This window comes from Phocoena phocoena, chromosome 12 (assembly GCF_963924675.1).
Source record: "Phocoena phocoena chromosome 12, mPhoPho1.1, whole genome shotgun sequence".
Taxonomy (NCBI): domain Eukaryota; kingdom Metazoa; phylum Chordata; class Mammalia; order Artiodactyla; family Phocoenidae; genus Phocoena; species Phocoena phocoena.
In genome coordinates, this window is record NC_089230.1 from 47,788,585 (window position 1) to 47,810,769 (window position 22,185).

General features: G+C 37.1%; 1 protein-coding gene across 1 annotated transcript in view; it reads left to right on the top strand.

The window, feature by feature from the left end:
• The first annotated feature begins 235 nt into the window (after positions 1 to 235).
• The window catches only part of REV3L (REV3 like, DNA directed polymerase zeta catalytic subunit), a 184,669-nt gene continuing 162,719 nt past the window's right edge, over positions 236 to 22,185 (top strand). The window contains exon 1 of the mRNA XM_065888547.1: positions 236 to 374. Within this exon, the coding sequence (XP_065744619.1) occupies positions 236 to 374 (139 nt within the window). The remainder of the gene's footprint in view (positions 375 to 22,185) is intronic.

The following is a 22,185-nucleotide window of genomic DNA, read 5'->3' on the forward strand; positions in this document are numbered from 1 at the left end:
TTCCTGTCGCCCCTCGCCGGGTGCTCCTGAGGAGGCGGCGGCAGCAGTGCCCACACCGCCCAGCCCGCCGCCGCTGTTCGCCGTGTCTGAGTGTGAGGGGAGGGGACCGAACCGCGGAGAGGAGGGGGCGCCGCCGCCACCGCGGCTGTGGGGCCGCCGCTGCGGAAGGAGCCGCCGCTGCTGCTGCCGCTGCCAGGTCTCTAGTGAAGAGGAGGTAGTGGCGGCGGCGGCGAACATGTTTTCAGTGAGGATAGTGACTGCCGACTACTACATGGCCAACCCACTGCAGGGGCTGGATATCTGCCAATCCCCCCTCACCCAGGCCCCTGTCAAGAAGGTGCCGGTGGTGCGAGTCTTCGGAGCGACCCCGGCAGGTAAGCGGGCGGGAGCGGCGGACGCCCGGGGCAGCCCTCCCCGCCGCGCACTCGCGCGCACGCCGCCGGTCCTCTCCGCAGACCGCTGCCGCGTCTTCCCTCCCCTTGGCCCTCCTCGCCTTTCCTCCCGAGCCTGACGAGAGGCGCAAAAATGGGGGTCTGCGCGGGCGTTGCGCGCCGCCCCCCGCATGCCACCTCAGGCGGAGAGGCGGCGGGCGCCGAGTGTTTACACTGCGTGCGGCGGTCGGGAGTCGGGTCCGCACTCGGGGTCGCGGGCAGGCGGAGCGGGCACCACTCTCGCCCCGGAGGATGGGTCAGGTGGCCGCGCCATGTCCTCCGTGAACGGGTGCGCCGGCCCCGCTCTGAGGTCGGTCGCTGGTGGGACCGCGGACACCCTCTGCGTCTCCCAAGTTCCCCTTGCTGGAAATGGCTTTCAGAGGAGTGGGGAAGTGTCAGCTCTGTTGTCAGTCGCTCCTCGTCGCCTCTTCTCACCAGCGCTCTCCTCTGCCCCTTCTGGAGATGCTGTGGGCTGAAGAATGGTGCCTGGGGCCAGATAATCTTTCTTGTTGAAGTGACCATGTGGTTCTGCTGTGAATGCAGGTCGTAACGCCTTAGAGTTTAAAGTAAAGCCTCAGAGTCTGGGGGACAGGGCTGCGTCCCCAGGTGCATTGCTTTCAGGGAAATGTGTATCCACGGAAGTAGGTAATGCGTGTTTATGTTGCCCAACGTACAACATCCCACTTAATAGCGTGAATTTCATAGGAACCACATCTAACTCCAGCAACGCAAACATTAAAAAAAAAATGCCCCTGTGCTGGGGTGTAGCATTGCATTTTAAATACACGTACATCTAAGACAAAAACAATTTTGAAGAACCAGTGGGGTGGGGAGACAAGCTACGTTCTCAAAAGCTCTTGGGGATTTATGATAATGTAAGTAGGATAGTGGCCAAATTTACAAGGTTTTTAATTGTTTTGTTTTTCTACATGCTTTGAACTGCCTTTGTGAAGTAATGGAGCTGCCTCCTAGAAAGAGATGCTCTTACCTCTAGCTATGTACTGCCCTTTGGGATTTTAGATAGCGTTTGCCACTTGATGCTCCTTGCCCTAGTCACCATTCATCTTATTACTGCAGTCAGTTTTCCTGTGGGCTATCAAGATAATAGCACTTTCCCAAACACAAGCACTCATTCTAAGCAGTTATCTTTTAATGTGAATTCTTTTCGTTAAAAATTTCAGTGTTGTTAGTGAGATTTGATAGAATGCTTCTTTTTAAAACAGTGAAAAAGATTTTGATGATATGGACTTTTTAAGATGGGGCATTTGGGTGCTGTTAACAATTTGTTGAAAGTGTAACACCTGAAACTTTGGAGGCTGGAGAACAGAGGCAATAAAGAGTTCTGAAGGATAGATTTTCTGCCCTTTTAAATGTAGTGGTGCTGTCTTTGTTTCTAACTGGAATTTCAGTGTAATATACTGTTGTTGTTTTTTTTCACTTCAGGTGCAGAGAAGGAATAAGATAGGGATGTTGATATAGCTCTGTTCAGCCAGATTTTGAAAATTTAAAGGGACATGCTAATAGGATATACTGTGGCATTGCTGTGTATTACAGTTTGTATGGTTTGGGTTACTTTTCTACACATAGTTTTTTTTTTTCTCTGCACAAGTCATTAAATATGTATCCCTGAGTGATTTGCAAGCTCTGTTTTATAGGAAAGTTTTGTTTGTGGAAAAAAAGTGAATTTCAGAGTGAGCTAGGAGGAATTTTATTATGTGAAAAAATATTCTTTAAAAAATAAAGAGTATGGTGTACTTTTGTGTTTCTCAATATAAAAAAAAATAGAAATGTGAACTAGTTTATAAAAAGAAATACGTGTTTCTTCCTCTTGGACATCTTACAATAGATTACCAGCATCTCCCCCTCCCACCCCTTAAAAAAAACTGGATTAAAAAATCACTTTGAAATGTATAATGTAAATCAATATAAAAGTTAGACCTTTTTGTACATACATTGAAAGATATAAAACCTGATACAGAGAAATCCAAGCTTCAAGTTGTTAAGGATAATTGAATTGAGTTTGCTATAAATATAGTTCACAAACATAAATTTTTGTTTCCTCAAAAGGTGAAAAATTTTGACATCACTGGCATACATTTAGAGTTTACAGCTTTCAGAATCAAGCCAGCATTTTTAGCATGTCAGAAACTCCCAGTAAAATTAATATTAATTGAACATAAGTAAAAACTGTACAATTATCTGCTTCTGAATTCTCTCCCCAAAGAAAAGTAGTCCAGTCCACCTAGTAAAATAAATTTTGAAAATAATTAATATAAAAAAGAAGTCAATTTGGCTTAGTAAAAGTCTGAATGCTAGAATTTTTAATGAAGACAGATTTGTTTGAAAGCACAAACTATATATATCTACTAATTAGTAAAATTAATGAAAAATTGTAACACATGATAAATCTATGTTAGAGTGTCATAAACTTAAGTCTTTCATACATAGGAAATTTTGGAAGTCCTCAATTCTTTACCTTGGTTTGGAGAAAATATGTTTTTAAACTGAGTTTGCTTTTCAAATGAAGTTGTGAAAAATAACAGCAGAAGAAATTTTCTCCCAAATAAAATGACCATTTCAGATTTATATTATAAATTTTGAACTGATTGGTTTATTACATTTTTACTAGTTCAGTTTTCCTATTATTGCATGAAAAGTATTTTTCTGCTTTAGAAAACAGTCCAGTTGACTTCTGATTGTCCTGTGTTTTGAGGGAATATTTGAGTAATTTAAGAAATAAATTGTCTTAGGTTTAAGAGCTCTCATATCTTAAGTTGGTGAAATTTGAAAATGTATTTTAAAAAGTGGTACATTCAAATTTGAATGATAAATCCTGACTAACTGATTTAATCCTTTGGTGATTGAGGATGTTGGTTCCTGAGAGAATCAATTAAATTTTCTATATATAAGTGATGGAATTATTTTTAAAAAACCAAAAACCTCTTCTGCTTTTCTTTCACTCATTTAAAAATGTCTTGAATATTGTTTTGACATACAATGTATTTAGCAATATAACAATTTTTTGGTAACTTGTTTTAGTGGTGGGAAGCAAGGTTATAAATAACTAAAGTACAGGACAGCGTTTTTTCACTTAGATTTGAATATGGGTATGAGTGCTCTGGGAATTCACTTCAAATAAAATCCTAAGGCTTTATTGTAAGGACCTGACTCAGGTGGATCTGGGAAGCTGCCCAGTTACCACATACTAACTCTTGCTTATTAGTTGCCTGATGTAACTCATTTCATGTTGAGCTTAGCTTTCTCAGTTTTCTCAACATCAATTTAAACAGAATTATCCTTTCAAAAAGCTTCCCTGCTGAGATGCAGAGTAGGAGTAAATAGAAGAGTGTGAGTGAGATGTTCACATAGCAAGTAATTAAACAAAGTAGGACAAACAGACTATAGAGGGAGCTGCTTGACTTTAAGATTACTGTAAGGAACTCTGCCATCTCCCCCCCTCTAAGTCTTCCTCCAGCTAGTGAAAATTTTAGTAGATTGTTCTAGATGCTATGAAATCAGGTTATTCAACATAAGAAATTGATAATTCTGAAATGCTGTATAAAGTTACGTAGTTGCATAATCTCACTTTTTGGGTATTTTGGTGGATTGTTAAATAAATTTGAGATGAGTACAATTTTGAAAGCTAAAGCATTTATCAACAACTCAGATTACGAATAATTTCTCTAAAAACAGTCTTGTTCATAGGCTTTTTTTTTTAAACCATTTAAAAATATTTTAACATCACATAATGCCTATTTGATATAAATATTAGAAAGATTTTTCAGGAGCACTACTGAGATTTAGTGATTTACCACAAACAAAATTAGTCAGTTTATTTAGTAGGTATTTGAAGCTTTAGTTGCAAATTTTATTAGTTTTCTGTATTGTGTTTGACTTAAAATAACCATCAGTTAATCAGAAGCTTATTAAGCAGGAGTCCTCTTAAATCTGTGGACACAGTGGAATGTTGTAGTACGTGATTCAGTTCATTCAGTGAACACTTAATGAGAACCTACTGCATATATATTGAGCTATGTTTTAAGTGCCGTCGTTATGAACAACTTTTACCCTCCAGAAGCTCACAGTGTAGGAGGGATGATAGACATGTAAACATAAGTCAAACATAGTTTAATTGGAATATAAAAGAAATGTGTGTAAGACAAAGTGAGGACTCAAAGGAGGACATGTTCATTGACCACCTAGCAGGCAAAAAGGGGAGTCAGGGAAGGCTTCATGAAGGAAGTATGGATTAAGTCATTTTAAAGCAATTTCAAAAGAATATTAAAATTCTGATAGAGGAACAGATACAAGGTAATTCACAAATGGAGAGAAAACTGCTCTTGGCTGGGCAGCTTGGCAATGCATATCAGAATCCTTGAAATGTTGTTTTTTGACCCAGTAATTCCAGTTTTAGGGATTTTAATCTGTGAATGTAAATCTTTTGGCAAAATCTGATTATCTTTTGAATCCATCTACTTCTTACATTATCCATCACCACCCTAGTCTAAACTACTAGCATTTTTGGATGCATTTACAATAAACAGCCTCCTAATCTTGGCCTACCCCAATCTATTCTGTTCCCTTCTAATCTGTTTTCTACACTGTAATCAGGGATCTTTTCAAAATGCAAACCTGATTATATCACCATACTACTTGGTATGCTTCAGTAGCTTTCCATTGCATTTAGGATAAGGACAAAGCTACATGTCTTATGTGGTGGCATCTACATGTCTTACAAGGTCTTGCACAGTCTGGTCCCTACCTCTCTATCCAGTCATGGCTTGAGCCATGTCCTTCTTGCCTTGCTCTTTATGTTCCAGCCATATTGACCTTATTTCAGTCCCTTATTCTTGCCATGCTCCTCCCTCAATGAGGCCTTTGTACCTGCTGTTCCCTCTGCCTAGAACGTTTTTCCTTTTCCTTCACCTAAACTCCGATTTGTCATTCCTCAGGGAAGCCTTCCATAGACTCTCAAAGCTCCATAAACTCTCCTTCATAGCACTTGCTATAGTTGTAATTTTTATATACATTGGAGATTGTTTTTCCCAGTAATCTCCATAAATGCTGGTAACGCGTTCATTTTTGCTCACCATTATACAGACAGTGCTGACCACAGTGCTTGAAACTCAAGCATTTGTTGCAAGAATTAATCAATAGATGATAGGCATAACAGGGAACAGCCCCAAATGTTCAACAACTGAGAAATGGTTACATAAATTGGGCATATTCATTTAGTAGAATTTATGTCATTAAAGTCATGTTTTCATGATTATAATATAATATATAATAATATGGGAAAATGCTATCAGTATATTATATGAGAAAAATCAGTTTGCAAAATAGTCATTTATGCAGAAAAAATGCACCAGAATATAAAGGTTGGTTATCACTGGCAGGTGTATTTTGTATTTTTCAGATTTTCTTCAGAGAACATGTATTGATTTTATAATTTGGAAAAAGAAACTATACAAAATTAAGGAAAAGCTGTCAGAAATATGGGAAAAAGACTTGAGGTTGATATTGGGCTCCCAAATAAGTATCAACTAAAATGCATGATGATAGTGTTAAACTTGATTATATAAATTCAGTTTAGGAACTGTAAAATGATTCTTATATTAAAGAAAACCAGTAATTTCTAGTTTTATTATACTCATTTATATGTAAACTGATTTTAATTTTAAAATGTTTTGCAGAGTAGGATGGCTTTGGCACATGACAGCAATGAAACAGAGCAGAGACTCTAATATATGTAAGAACTTAGTGTATGATAATGGATGCTACCTTTCCTGTCAGTAGTGGAAAGAATTCTTTTTTTTTTTTTTTTTTTTTTGCGGTACGCGGGCCTCTCACTGTTGTGGCCTCTCCTGCTGCGGAGCACAGGCTCCGGACTCGCAGGCTCAGCGGCCATGGCTCACGGGCCCAGCCGCTCCGCGGCATGTGGGATCTTCCCGGACTAGGGCACGAACCCGTGTCCCCTGCACCGGCAGGCGGACTCTCAACAACTGCGCCACCAGGGAAGTCCCGGAAAGAATTCTTTAATATAAAGTGTTGGCTTCCAGATAAGTGAGAAGATTTAAATGTGAAAACAAACAAAAAACGTAGGATAATTATTTTAATTTAATCTAGGAATGGTGAAGGCCTTTCAAAGTATGAAACAGAACTGAAGCCAGATTGCTGAATTTTACACCGTAAAAATAAAATTCTGTATAATGACAAAAATCATAAAGTTAAAAGTAGACTAGTCAAAATTATTTGTACACTTTTCACAAAGGACTAATTTCCTCTTAATATACAAAGAGCTCCTAGAAAACAATCCAGTAGAAAAAGTGAGCAAAGAGAATTCATATGAAAAGATGTGCACTTTTATTATAATGAAGATGTAAATTAAAGCTACAGCATACCATTTATCACCTATCTAATTAGGAAAGATTGATTACATAGTATAACTTGGGGAGGGTGAGAGGAAGGGGAAATGGGCATTCTCATATATTGCTGGTGGGAGTATAAAATGTTCATTTTCTATGGAAAGCAATTTGTAAATCATGTTCAGAATTTAAAAATGCACGTATATTTTAGTGGTGGTGTTTTTTTTTTTTTTGGCTGTGTCACGCAGCTTGTGGGAACTTACCCTACTAAGGATTGAACCCGGGCCCCTGGCAGTGAAAGCCCAGAGTCCTAACCACTGGATCGCCAGGGAATTCCCTTTTTTTTTTTTAAGTTCTTTTTTACTTTTTCATGTGTATTTTGATCTAGCAACTTCATTCAAGGATTTTATCTTCTAAAAGATATTATATATGTGTCAAATGAGCATATAAGAATATTTGTGGCAGCATTGTTTGTCATTGCAAAAGGTTGGAAACAACCTAAACATAAACCAGTAGGGGAGTAGTTAAGTATTATTATGGCATATCTATTCAATGGAATACTAGGCAGTCCTTAAAATAATGAGGCAACACTATGTGTACTGCTGTGGTGCTGTGACTCCATGTGTGGTATGCTGCCATTTGTGTGGCTTAAAAAATATATATGTATAAAATATATAAATATATGTAAATAAAAATATAAATATATATTTATAAGTATATATATTGTACACATATATCTGGAAGGATACATGAGAGTTTTGTAACAGTGGTTGCCTCCAGTGAGGGTAACTGGTGGCCTAGAGGACAAAGGTGGGAGTCTAATTTTTTTATAGTTTACTGTTTGGTAACTTTGGGATGTTTTTTGCCATGTGCATGGGATACCTGTTCAGAGTTAATTTTTTTAGGTTATGTTGTGCTTGCAAGAATTGGTAAGGAAGAACAAAAATAAAAGGGCATAGTAGTCCTAAATAGTTGTCAAATGATTACTGCAGTACTGTTTAATTTTAGGTTTTAATTTTACTGTTTAATTTGAGGTCTTCTAATTCAGAGCTTCCAGTTGATGTTATGTGGCTCTGGGCGCTAGTGGAGTGGGGTCTGAAGGTAGGGTGTGGGGTTCCTGTAAGCAGAGAGCATGATGAGCATAACTAGCAGGTATTGCTTTGTTTGATACTTTAAGTACATTAAAGAAGGTGCTTTACTACTTGGAATCTACTTCAGCCAGCCAGAGTATGCAGCCGCCTCTTGTCAAGAAAGGATCGTGGAGCTGTCATTGGAGTTTGTATTCTGGGTGCGGAGGAGCATGTCATCCAGTGCAAGGTGCAGCCACTGATGATGAGAGGACTGGGTAGCAGGGATGTTGCACTGGGGGGCCTAGCTCTACGACTGAATTTTGCCTGTACTGGATTCTCTTAGCTGTTTGATGTGCCATTTAGCTTGTTGCAAGGTGACTGCCTAATAGTGCATGTATGTTCTGAAAAAATAAATCATCATTGTTATTTTGAAATATTGCTCCTGATGTGAAAAAGGTTGGATTTGAAATTCATTCATATTGTTACAAATTTTATTTAAATTAAAAAATTTCTTCCATAATTATATAAAGAAAATGTGATGAATTTTTTTCATCAAGCACCATGTCGATGCCTCCAAATGCCCTCTTGTTGGCCAGTGTGCTGAACAAATATTATTTACAGTGTGAAAGGGGTTGGAAAACACTGTTCTGGTGAAATTCTCTCATTTTATTTAAAGAAAACTGATATCTGGATAGATAAGCTCAGGGATTTGTCCACTTCACAGTTGGTTGGTGTGGGGCTGGGTCTGAAAACTGGGGATCTTGACTCGGCCCTTACTGCCTCACACTGGCTCCCCAGACCTGAGGGAAAATTGGAAAGGCATTGGTTATAATTGAAAGACGAACATACAGACGTTTAGAGGAAAAAAAATGCACGTACACAGTTTAGAAATCTTTGAGGGCCTGCTGTGTCCGATAGTGCTTAGACTCTTCCTGTAGACTAGGTTATATAGTAGGATTTGTTTTGTGATGACTGTAGCTATCTCCTTTTAAAGAATAATATAAAGGTTAGACTATAACAAGAGGAATTTAGGACAGATATAAACAAAAATTGATACTAGAATTGTATGTATATAGTTTTCCAAAGAAAAGGGGAATGAATCAGGAGACCTTTCAAGTTCCTCTGGTGCTGTAATTAAACTTTTTCTGGTCTTGCTTTTGATTGGATTAGAATTTGTTCAATTAAAAAAGTGAAAAATGATTGGAGTTTAAGTAGGTTGGGGTTAAATAGGCTTCAAAGAATGTTGCCATTAGCCTTAGATATTTCAGAGAAATACTTAGAAACTTATTAAGATATGGGATATGGGATGGTATATGTCACTTTGGTACCTGGCTGCCATTTTAACACCACAATGATGCTAAATAAGAGAGGAAATAAATAATGGGAGTTAAGGTACACTAAACTTTGGGTAAAATTGTGTTAACTTATAGTATCCAGATAAGATACAGATAAGGCAGGAGTAGGTGTCTTAGGCAATTTAAAGAAAAACACTTCACTGTCTAGACATAAAGTAGATGCATTTTGAGACCAAAACAAATTATAAGTAAAACCCTCTTAGTGACAGCTATGTAACCTTTTGGTGTGTGGTTGGGTGGGGGTTTTTTGTTTTTTTCTTTATTTTTTTTGCCATTTCTTTTAAGTTTTCCAGATGATCTTCTGTGTTTCTTCCAGTTCTCTGTAGATTTTTAAGTATTTCATTTTTTTAAGTGAAAAATATTTTGTTGCTTAATTAGTATTGGCAAACTGGACTGTTTTCTGCAGCAGAAATTGAATATATGCCTAGCAAAGTAAATTTGGAGGAAAAAGGGCAGTAATTGTCTTCTGAAAACTTAGGGTTTTTTGGGTCCAATTCTGTTTTCTTTTTGGATGATAGCTGTGGGAAGTACTAAGATTTTGAGGTCAATTTCCTTGGGGACAGTTATTTAATTTTCTTTGGGTTAAGAGAGCATTTACTATATATATGATTCAAAGAATAAAAGAAAGCATGTTACCTCAAAAATGCTTGTGTAGTATATAACAGTTTAACAAGAGTTTTCTATTTTTCTTCCATTTATTACAACTACCAAGGAAGTATAACAAGGATTAAAAGAAATATCTTATTTTGCATATATATTTATACTTCAAAGTAATTTATACATTAAATTAGGTTTTGTTTGAGATGGTGAAATGAAAGAGTTTGTAAGTAAGAATACATGTTGATATGTGAAAAAATGTGAAGTTAAAACATGTTGGCATACTCCTAGTTTCTCAGAACAAGAAAATGACTAATCTAAATTTCATTTCAGAATAAAAACCAAGACAAGCCACATAAAAGCAACCTAAAAATTAAACTGTCATCATATTATTTGTTTTAAAACTATGGAATAATATATCTGAGGAAGATTTCTCTCAAAATTGTTTTTCTCAATTTCAAGTAAGTAATTTATTTTGGTTAATATATTGGGGATGAGGGGAGGTGGGGGTGAACCTTGGCATTGAAGTTGATAAATCTACTCATCCTTAAAGTAACAACTCAAATATTAACCACTTTAAAGCCTTCTGTGACTCCTTTGCCCATTCCCAAAAGATTACCTCTTTGGTCTTCCACAGTCCTAGCCTCTTTTCACGTGGCTGATAAAGGACTGACTACACTGAGCGTTGTGTTTGTCTGTAGGAATAGTCATATGGCACTACCCTCGTGTGCCTCCTGCCCCTCACCCCTACCCCAGGATCCTCCACACTGCCTTCTGCTGCTAAGAAACCCTGGATAAGTTATTTTATTTCTGTGAGCCTTAATTTCCTCCTCTGTAAAGTGAGTTTTAATAATTTCTACCTCACTGGATTATTATGATTAAACATGGTAAGCAGCACATATCTGGCATATATAGTAACATAACTGTTACTTTCTTTTTAACCCTTCTAACTCCAGAATCTGCCACATTACTGCTATATACCAAGCACTCTTTAAAATGTTTGAGTTGAATTGAAGTGAAAAATGGAATTTTTGTAGCATTTATTCATTCCTCAGAATAGGACAAACTAAAATACCTGTACATTGTGGTGTAAGGCTCTTTACAGTTGGTCACTGACTCATATGTCTTAAGTCTAGGTAATTACTGGTTTAAAACACTTTTAAAAAATTGGCTGTGTTTTATAAGTACCCTACCCAGGCCTGATTTTTCTTTTTAAACTGTTGATATGTGTGTGTGTGTGTGTGTGTGTGTGTATGTATACATATACATACATATATGTATGTGTGTGTGTGTGTGTATGTGTGTATATATATATATGGGGCGGGGGGGAGAGACAGAAAACTATCCAAGTCTGATCTTGCCTTGAAAAAGGGCAGTGTTAAGCCATTGATCAAGGAGTAAGAACAGTTTTCCAATACTGCTGTTTAGGTTAAGTGTATTTCTTGTGAAAGAGCCTTATTTTCCAAAGCCATTAGTAGTGCCTTCTTTTTTTAAAATGTTGGTAGAATGAGTTGGAAGTGTGTGCGCGCCAGAGATCATAGTAAAGGTGACAGTGGGAACTATCGCTCTCTTCTTTTTTTGTCTTTTGTGAATTAGTAACACACACACAAAAATTGAAGCCTTTGGTTTTTAAACCCATTTAGTATTGTGGAATGTGGACCAAATGAATTCATTATTGCCTAGAGTTTCAGTTTTCTTCACCATATTTTTTCTACATATATTTCCAGGTTTTCTTTTGTTTTTTAATAGCATTGTCTTCTGTTTTTTTTCATGAAGTTATTAGAAATATTTTCAAATTAATTTTGATGAATCACACTTTGGTTGATGTTGCTTAGTGGTTATAAAATAGAAGCCAAGTTAGTCAAAAGACTTTAAGGTTACATCATTTTACTAACAGAGGTTATAGACCATTTATTGAGCCCTTACTGTGTGCCTTATTCTAAGTGTTTTAATTTTCACGACTCTATAAAATAGTTACTACTATCTCCGTTTTACAGTTGAGGAAATGAGGCATGAAGAGATTAATTAACTTTTGCCTGAAGTTATTCAGCATATGTTTACCTCATAGCATGTGAGAATTAAAATGAGGGAACATGTATTAGGCCATTACCTGCCTAAACAGAAGAAGCAGAGAAGCAGAATCTGAGACGTATGTTTCCTAACACTTCCAGAATCTGATAATAGCCATTACTGAGACACGACAGTGACCATGAATGTATTCTTATTCATTAATGTTTTTTGTAATAAATATACCCTGCTACTCTGTACTGACCCTTTTTTTCCTGAGCAATATTAATGTTTCCTCTCAGATTCATGTTCCCATTTGAACTGAATTATTTTGTTTTTATGTGTATGTGTTTATAAGGTGATGGTAGGGCTTTACTATAATATCAATCTGATATAAAATATTTTTATAAGTTAAATAATATATGAATATATTCTCATTGTGAAATTTAAAAAAGCAGAAACAGGCAAAACAAAAATTTTCCTTGGCCACTAATCCTATTCACCTCCCCACTTGTATCAATTTTTGTTTAGCAAACCTGCCCCAAAACTTAGTGTATAAAACAATAGCCATGGGCTTCCCTGGTGGCACAGTGGTTGAGGGTCCGCCTGCCGATGCAGGGGACGCGGGTTCGTGCCCCGGTCCGGGAGGGTCCCGTGTGCCGCGTAGCGGCTGGGCCCGTGGGCTGTGGCCGCTGGGCCTGCACATCCGGAGCCTGTGCTCCGCAGCGGGAGAGGCCGCAGCAGTGAGAGGCCCGCGTACCGCAAAAAAAAAACAAAACCCAAAAAACAATAGCCATTTGTTAGCCCATGATTCTGGCAAGGGCTCAGTTCAGCATTTCTGCTCCTGCTTCTGGCTGGGCTTGCTTATGCGGCTGCAATCAGCTGAGAGGTCGTCTGGAAGCCAATTGGCCTAGAATGGCTTCACTCCTATGTCTGGATATTGGTGCTGGGGTGGCAGAGAGCCATGTGTCTCCAGAAGGCTGGCCTTCATGTGGAGGCAGTAGTAGGATTTGTAGGAGCAGCAAGTGAAGGCAAGCCCCATATATTTTGTCTGATGGGCCAAAGCAAATCACATGGCCAAGCCCTGAGTCTGTGTGGGAGGAATTTTCTAAAAGTGTGTGACTCATTAGGGGGCCATTACTGCAACAATCTGCTATACCTCTGTTGCTGGCCGACTCATTTTTCAGAAAACATTTATCAGTGTACAGTGCTCTGCTCTTGAAAAAGTATAGTGTTTAAGCAATTTATTTACCAATTCAGATAAATTTAGTTAATTTCTTTTTCTCAGTTGTTTTATTCCATTCTCATCATCCTTCAGCATCATTCCTGGTCCCATTCACCCAGCAGATTTAATTGATCACCCACTAAGTGCACAGTAGGCCATCATGAGGTGAGGAGCAGATGGAGCAATACTACTGTGTTCATCATCAAAGTTTCTTAAACTTGTCCACCTGTCTGCTTCATTATATGAACAGTATTCTGTAAAAGCAGGCAATTACTAACAAATTTTTTAAAATGACCAACAGCTCACACCAGCCTGAACATATCTTATGTACTATATTTTTTAAATGTCTTACAAGGATTTCTTCCAGTAAGAAGAACTATATAATACAGAGGTTGTTTCAATCTGTACTCCCACCAGCAGTAATGAGACTTCTTCCATATTTTCACCAAGGTTATGGTCTCAAATGTTTTGATCTTTACCAATCTAATAGATAAAAATTATAGATCTCAGTGTAGTTTTAATTTGCATTCTTTTATTATGAGTGAGATTGGATGTCCTTCCAGATACTTGAGAGCCATTTGTATTTCTTTTTCAGGATACCACTCGTTTATCTTTTACCCACTTTTCTGTTGTGAGTCTTGGTCTTTTGCTTACTGATTCCAAGGAGCTCTTCATATATTAGGAAAATTGGTCTATATCTGTGAATTGAGTTGCAAATATTTTTTCTAGTTTTAGTCTTATGGTAAATACATTTTATTTGAATAATTTTTTTTTCATTTTATAACGAAGTTTGTATCTTAAATGACGCTTTTAGAACACATTTAGTTGAGGTTAGGTTTAAGTATTAGCTTTGGGAATGGAAGAACACTTATTTAGAGAACTTACCTTTCAAAACCCTGACTTAAAATGAAAAGTTTCAAAAGGATCCTATCTTTGATATACTTTTTTCTCTTCTAAGTTTGGTACTATCATGAGACCACTCCTTTTGACAGACCAGTCCAAGAAGTAGGATCATCCTTTGGAGGGTAATTTTTAGATGATTGACTGTAGAGCATAGGCGGAAAATACATTTCTGTTACTTAAAATAAATTGTTAATAATGTTGCTTTGAGTGTTATCTAGTTCAGTGTGCATTGTGTGTATGTGTTTGTGTGTAATGTGTACAGTATACACACATATATATAGTGGTAGTGTTTCAAGCAGTGCTCTCGTATAACCCTTCATCTCTTTAGCCAGCCTTTACCTAATCAACCATATAGCTATATTAATGTGGCTACATTTGGCTGTTGTTTTTCCAGTGGGCCACAAAGAAGAAAGATAAACAAACTGTGACCTTTTTTGAGAAAGCAATAATGCTACCCATTACCCAGATAATATCCTACATTTTTAATAAGATTGTAACGAGGTAGGAAGAGGATAGCAGAGGCATCTATGATATATGCAGCATCTGACATTATGAAATACTTTGACTTCTTGCCTTGAGTTCTGTATAAAAGTGGAATAGAAAACTGCAAGGCTAAAGAGCTTAGCATGTTTTAAGTCATTTAATGTAGTTCTCAAAAGTTTTTAAAGTTGGCAAACCCTTTCTTCATAATCATTTTACCCAGCAGCATCAAAAAAAGCAAAACCAGACAGGAATCCTTAAGTGATTCATAGTGAGGAATAGTAGAAAACCCTTTTTTGCCATGTTTTACATGGTTTTTAATTTTTCAAAGTTGTCAAGGTATTCTTTAGGGTCTGTTATATCATCAGTATCTTTATAAATGTTTCATCGACAATTAAATTTTTCTATTTATTTGTTACCAAATTGTTGACATACTATTATTTCCTTGATTGATTCTTTTAAAAAAATTCTAATATTTCTGAGGTTGTAATACATCTCACAATGTGTACATTTAACACAGTAATTTTTTCTCCTGAAAAGCTAGTATTAAACTGATGGTACATCTTATAATAGATGACTTCCTGAAGGAAATGTGACATTTCATAATTTGTTTTCTTTTTTTTTTTCATCATTTGTTTTCATTCTCTACTTATTTTTAATCTATTCTGTCATGGAATGAGACTTTCCCACTTTATTTTGTTCTTCACTTTCGCTTTGCATCTCTAATTGTTTTAACTTTTGTATATTTTGATGTTGTGTTATTGGCACATAAAGCTTTATAACTGATAGGTCTTTTTTTTTTTTTTTTTTTTTTTTTCCTTATGCGGGCCTCTCACTGTTGTGGTCTCTCCCGTTGCGGAGCACAGGCTCTGAATGCGCAGGCTCAGCGGCCATGGTTCACGGGCCCAGCCACTCTGCAGCATGTGGGATCTTCCCGGACCGGGGCACGAACCCGTGTCCCCTGCATTGGCAGGTGGACTCTCAACCACTGCGCCACCAGGGAAGCCCTGATAGGTCTTTTATAGCAGTACTTTTCAAACTAATTGTGGTGAAGAATCAATTTTTTCTGATACCTCTTTAAAATACATTAAAAATGAATTACTAGGGACTTCCTGGTGGTGCAGTGGTTAAGAATCTGCCTGCCAGTGCAGGGGACAGGGGTTTGATCCCTGGTCCCGGAGGATCCCACATGCTGCGGGGCACCTAAGCCCATGCACCACAACTAATGAGCCTGTGCTCTAGAGCCCGCAAGCCACAACTGCTGAGCCCATGTGCGACAACTACTGAAGCCCGCATGCCTAGAGCCTGTGCTCCGCAACAAGAGAAGCCACCACATTGAGAAGCCCACACACCACAATGAAGAGTAGCCCCTGCTCGCCGCGACTAGAGAAAGCCCGCGCGCAGCAATGAAGACCCAACGCAGCCATAAATAAATAATAAATAAATTAAAAATAAAATCCACCTCTTTAAAAAAAAAAAGTGAATTACTAGAAAAATGAAATGAGAAAGAAAACCCAACAAGCTCCCTTTTTTATTATTATATTATTAAATAGGTATAGAATTCCTGTCAAATTTCTGTAAGAGTTTCTAGTTTGATACTTGCTTGTTGCAAACCTATAACAAACAACTTTGTCATAGACTGCATTTGAGTAGCACTGTAGATACCTTTTTTTTTTTTTTTTTTTGCGGTATGCGGGCCTCTCACTGTTGTGGCCTCTCCCATCACGGAGCACAGGCTCTGGACGCGTAGGCTCAGCGGCCATGGCTCACGGGCCCAGCCGCTCCGCGGCATGTGGGATCTTCCCAGACTGGGGCACGAACCCATGTCCCCTGCATCGGCAGGCGGACTCTCAACCACTGCACCACCAGGGAAGCCCTAGATATCTTTTTTTAATCAGTCTAACGAGACCTTTTAATTTTCTTCTTGAGTCCTGTTTCTTGTTCCACATCAAAATTATTACCTATTTCCTTTTAGTTTGACTATTTACATGTTGTATAATTGCCTGTCACTATTTTTAATTCTTCTTAAGTCATTTCATTTTTTTTAACCCCATCTGAGGATCTTTCCAGTAGAGGTTTTAAACTATAAAAATTTGCTGTAATTGATGTATTTGATTTTTACTCCTATAGTTTTATACTTTTAAATAATTCTGTTTTACTCTTTGCTTTCTGTTTTTTGCAGCATAAACTCTTTTATGTGCTTTATTAAGCATGATATAGTAATTTTTAAAAGCATATATACAGAAATGTAGTTTTAATGATAAAATTTGGGAACAAATAAGAAACATTTTCTTTTATGTAATACAAGGAATTTAGCTTATTTTAATTTTTATACTCTTAGCTTCTGAGTCTTTAACTTATAAATGTTGAATGTTTTAAACGGTATATCTTCTCTTTAAAAAAATATTTAGCTTATGTGTTAAATTTCAGTAGAACAATTTAGACTTACCTCTATGTATTAATTTTGTATGGAGCACCACCACTCATCTATGTATATACCACACCTTTATACCCATTCTTGAGTTCCAGGTTTAATTTTTTTTTTTTTTTTTTGGTTGCCTCAAATACATTTCCATGTACTATTTTTCAGGAGATATCCAGGTGGTTTACTTTTCTGAATCCTTGAATATCTGAAAATGGCTTTTTTTGTGTGTACATGTTAATGCGAGCATGGCTCAAAATGGTATTCTTGTGTCCGAGGCTTTTCCTTTAAAATTCTCTAAATATTATTCTGGCGTCTTTGAATTTTGACTGAGATAAGAAAGTCCTTTTGATGTAGAGATGCTGGTGTTTTTTTTGTGTGTGTGTGTTTTTTTTTGTAGTACGCTGGCCTCTCACTGTTGTGGCCTCTTCCGTCGTGGAGCACAGGCTCCGGACGCGCAGGCCCAGCAGCCATGGCTCACGGGCCCAGCCGCTCCGTGGCATGTGGGATCCTCCCGGACCGGGGCACAAACCCGTGTCCCCTGCATCGGCAGGCAGACTCTCAACCACTGCGCCACCAGGGAAGCCCTGGTGTTTTTTATTTTGGGATAATTCTTCTATTATGCCTTTGATTATTGCTTTCATTCCATTTGTTATGCTATTTTGTTTCTAAATTAATGAAATACCTGTTATTTGTGAATTGGTTTACATTTCTTTTTTATACCTGCCTTCCCTCTTATTTTTAACTTTGTCCTTTCACGTTCTTGGTGATCCTTTTTGTTTTCATCTTCTTACATTACTGATATATTTTCCTGTAATACAGATTCTATTCTTTCTCGTCTCCAGTATGGATTTTAATTTTGTTGTTTATATTTCTTTCCTTTTCCTTATCTCTTAGAGTGCCATTTATATCTTAGTCTGCGTATCTCTATTGTGTTTTTATTCCTTCCTTTTTTTTTTAAAGAATATGTTGGGGGTAGGAGTTTATTAAATTATTTTATTTATTTTTGCTGTGTTGGGTCTTAGTTTCTGTGCGAGGGCTTTCTCTAGTTGTGGCAAGCGGAGCCCCTCTTCATCGCGGTGCGCGGGCCTCTCACTATCGCAGCCTCTCTTGTTGCGGAGCACAGGCACCAGACATGCAGGCTCAGTAGTTGTGGCTCACGGGCCCAGTTGCTCCACGGCATGTGGGATCTTCCTAGACCAGGGCTCGAACCCGTGTCCCCTGCATTAGCAGGCATATTCTCAACCACTGTGCCACCAGGGAAGCCCCTATGCCTTCCTTTTGTAACTGATCATCTTTCCTTATAAAAGATGTTTCACAGAAACTGTATTTTCTTGTGTCTTATCGAGAACACAGCAGAGATACTGTCTACATTTCTTCTGTTTCCTAATGTAAATTATCACAGATTCTTTTCTTTGGCATTTTAAGATGTGCTGAATGTTTGTATAGGTCCCAAGTTTATCCTTCTATGAACAAGAGGCTATTTATCCACTCCTGATGTTTGCAAGTAGGCAGAGTTTGGAAAGTCCAATTGATTATCTTCATTTTTGCTTATAAACGGATAGACTTGCCTTCCCAGATATACAGAGCTAATAATTGAGCACAGCCCACTTAGATGAAAACATTCATTTAGTATGCCTGTACTGGATTGAGGTTTAAGAGTTTTCCCCTGTTCTGACTGCACAGTCTCTGTCATGTGGGAGCAGAGTTATTCCCGGATAACCTGAGGATCTTTCTTTCTGTTTTTTTGTCTTCTCTTTCTGTCTGTCTGTCTGTCTTTCTATCTTTCTTTTCTCTAGAGCATTACATGAAAGTCTCCAGGTTGTAAAGGGCCTTAGGACTTCTGGTGGTTTTTATCAGTGAGGGAAGCTCATTTAACATCCAGAATGGAGAGAGCTATGCTCCATCAGTTTTGTTGCTACTAGGAATTGTGTTTTTAGAATAGATGAAGAAAGAGAGGTATTGAGTGAGAAAATATAACCTTGGTATTGAGCGAGAAAATACAACCTTACATATTTTAGAAAGATTTTAGTAGGGAACTGGTTTCTGTTTGAGCAGATTATATTTCCAAGGTAGAGAATAGTGCTGTATATCTTAAATATTTTAGTGAAAAATTGGAAGAGTTATTTTATATTTCATAGATTCTAAGATGTTTATCCTTCCCCCCTCCCCACCAATTTTACATCTCAGTAATTGGGATGGGTCTTACCATCAGTGACGCATCATATTTAATTGGAAGCATATTCTTTCTTAGTAGTACAAAAAAATGTCTTATAATCATTGGCATTTTAGATTCAGTGAAATATATAAATAGATGTTTAGCTTAGTGCCATTCTAAATTTAATCTCCTCACTTCTTGTGAGTAAAGAATTAATAGCTTTTTTTCCCCTGGACTGTTTTGGTCTTGGGTTAACTCTAGCTTTATTCACCTAGAAACCTGATAGAGATAGAATGTCAGTTGTGTAACCAAGCACCTTTGCTTTTGGTAATAATGAATCATGATTAGTAAAGTACATATGGACTGGGAGGACTGTGAATAAACTGTAAATACCAGTGGGAGGCAACAACTTTGGGCTTTCCTGGGTGTGATAACTCTTATAGTTGAGTGAGTCTATTGTGAGGCTGGGAATCTATGTCTTCAGGACTGGAGTTGGTGGTTACTATTCGGTACTTCCAAGCTAGGGTAGTTACTACACCGGTCCTTGTGATCGCGTTCTCTTTTACCTGACCTGCCACCTGGGGGGCCAAAGAGAATACTCTCTGAATTGCTGTGAAGACTCCTACTGAAGAATAACTACCTGACACTGCCTTGCTGGCATGTTGTTTTATATCTTGCTAAGTATAACCAGTATCTAGTGTGGCCTCTTTGGGTCATGTGCATCTCAGTGTCTAGGAACAACAGGGGTGTTGTTCTTGTATTTGGTGATTTTATTTAACTTTTTTTTTTGTTTGTTTTCAGTATTTGCTGAGTGAAGCTGTACTTATTACTTATTCTTAGTAAGAATTTTAAATTTAAATATATAATAAATATGAGACTGTCTGTAATATGTATAGGGTAAGGAATATAAAAAAATCTGTTTACTACCCAGAATAAACATTACAAATATCTTTGAAGTCTCTGATTGCCTCCTCCTCTCTTATCTAATTTTGGTTAATCATTTCCTTGTTTTTCTTTATAGTTTTACCTCATTTGTAAATATCCCTAAACAATATATTATTTGGTTTTATCTTTTAAGAGTTATTTATGTGTGTCTGTTCTTCTGTGATTTCCCCCTGCCCCAACCCAACATTATGTTTTAGGGAATCACCTATGTTGAATTATATAGCTGTAGTTCATTCCTTTTTACTGCTGTATAGTATTGTGTTATATGAGTATATCACAATTTTATTTATTCCTTCTCCTATCTGTGAACATCTGAGTTGTTTCCTGGTCTTTTTTTTTTTAATCCCCAGTTACTGACAATGCTGTTATGAAACTGTTGTACGTGTCTTCTAGAGCATGTGTATAAGAATTTATCATGGCTGTACTAAGGGTGGAATTGCCGTGGTATGATATGTACATCTCTGTTTTATTGGGTAATGCCAAATTGTTTTCCACAGTGGTTCTATCAACTTATATGCCCACCAGCAATGTATGAGAGTTTCTGATGTTCCCCATCTTCACCAACACTTAGATTTGTCAAACTTAAGTTTTAAATGAATTCTTTTAGGTGTAAATGATCTCCCTCATTGTGAGTTTGTATATTTTCTCTCACTAGTAAGGTTGAATTTTTCTGTATGTTTATCATCTGCTTGTCCTATCATACATTGAGAGGAATGTTAAAGTCTCCAACTTGTGGATTTGCCTGTTTCTCTTTCAGTTCTATCAGTTTTTGCTTTTGTTGAAGCTTTGAAGCTTTTGTTGGGTTCTTACATATTTAGGATTATTATGTCTTCTTGGTGAAATGGCTTCTTAATCCCTAGTAATATTCCTTATTCTGAAAGTCTTCCTTGTCCGTTATTAATATAGCCACTCCAGCTTTCTTTTAATTAGCTTTTAACATGGTATATCATGTCAAGAATTGTGAAGGGGCTGAGATTTTTACGTTCTTGCAAGCTAACAAGTTAACTTGCCACAAATTTCATAGATGCTGGCATTAGACAGATTCCTGATTTTCCACTTTATTCACTACTAATAAGGAGTAATTGCAGTTGGAAGATAGTTGCAAGTCAAGTACTGAGAAGTAGATTCAAAGACACCTACCACAGTACAGACCCATGGAGAAATGTCTCCTAACATATCTTTTTCCATCCTTTTACTTTCAACCTACTTCTGGTTTTATATTTAAAATGGGTTTCTTGTAGATAGTATGTAGTTGGGCTTACTTGTTTACCTAGTCTGACAGTCTCTGTCTTTTAATTGATGTGTTTACGTTTTTTACATTTAATGTAATTAATAATATGGTTGGACTAAACTCTGATACTGTCCCTCATAGCTCTTGTGTAATTTGTTCTGGGTTTTTTCTGTTTTTTTCCCCACTCTTCCCTGCCCCCCCCCCCCCCAATATGATGAAATTTATCTTTAGGGAGATTTCCTTCATGATAATAGTTGTTGTTGACATTCCTTAAGTATTGATATGTCAGAATGTGAAGTTATGCTATAGAGGCATATACGTTTTGTCATGTCCTGAGATCTTTCAGATTATTAGTAAAATATAAACTTGTAGTAATTTTTGTCCCAACTAAAACCAGTCTGATTCGATTTGTGTACTATGAGATATGGTCCAGAATTGTTGCTATTGTGAAGATAGAATATAATGTAATAATTCCAGTAACTTATGAAGTAAGGTATGTTTTAGTTTTATATGCTGAAACATATTCTTATTTTTCTATGTTAATCACTTGAAATTCATTGGATTTTCATTCTGAATTATGTTTCAGTTGTTATTATAACTTTACATATTTAATTTGGAATAAGAAAGTAATATTACATATTACCAAGTAGCTAGACTCAGATATGTTTATTTTACTCTCCTAGGACTGTATAGAATTACGTAGACATTAGTTACAGTATAAGTAAGAATTCAGGATTGTTTTGTTTTGTTTTGTTTTAACCTGTTATTTGAGAAAGTGGTTTGGAGGTATAAATGGGATACCTTTTAAAGGAGAGATTTTTCAAGATCATTAAAAATTAATAAAACAATTAGTTTAAGTAAAACAAATTTAAGGCTTGGAAATTTCAAAGAGTAAAAAATATTTTGTTTGAGTAGATCAAGTTGCTTTGAATTATCAAAAGTAATAGATGAGACTTATGTAGTTTCTTTTTATATTATAAGGTAGATGAATAAAAA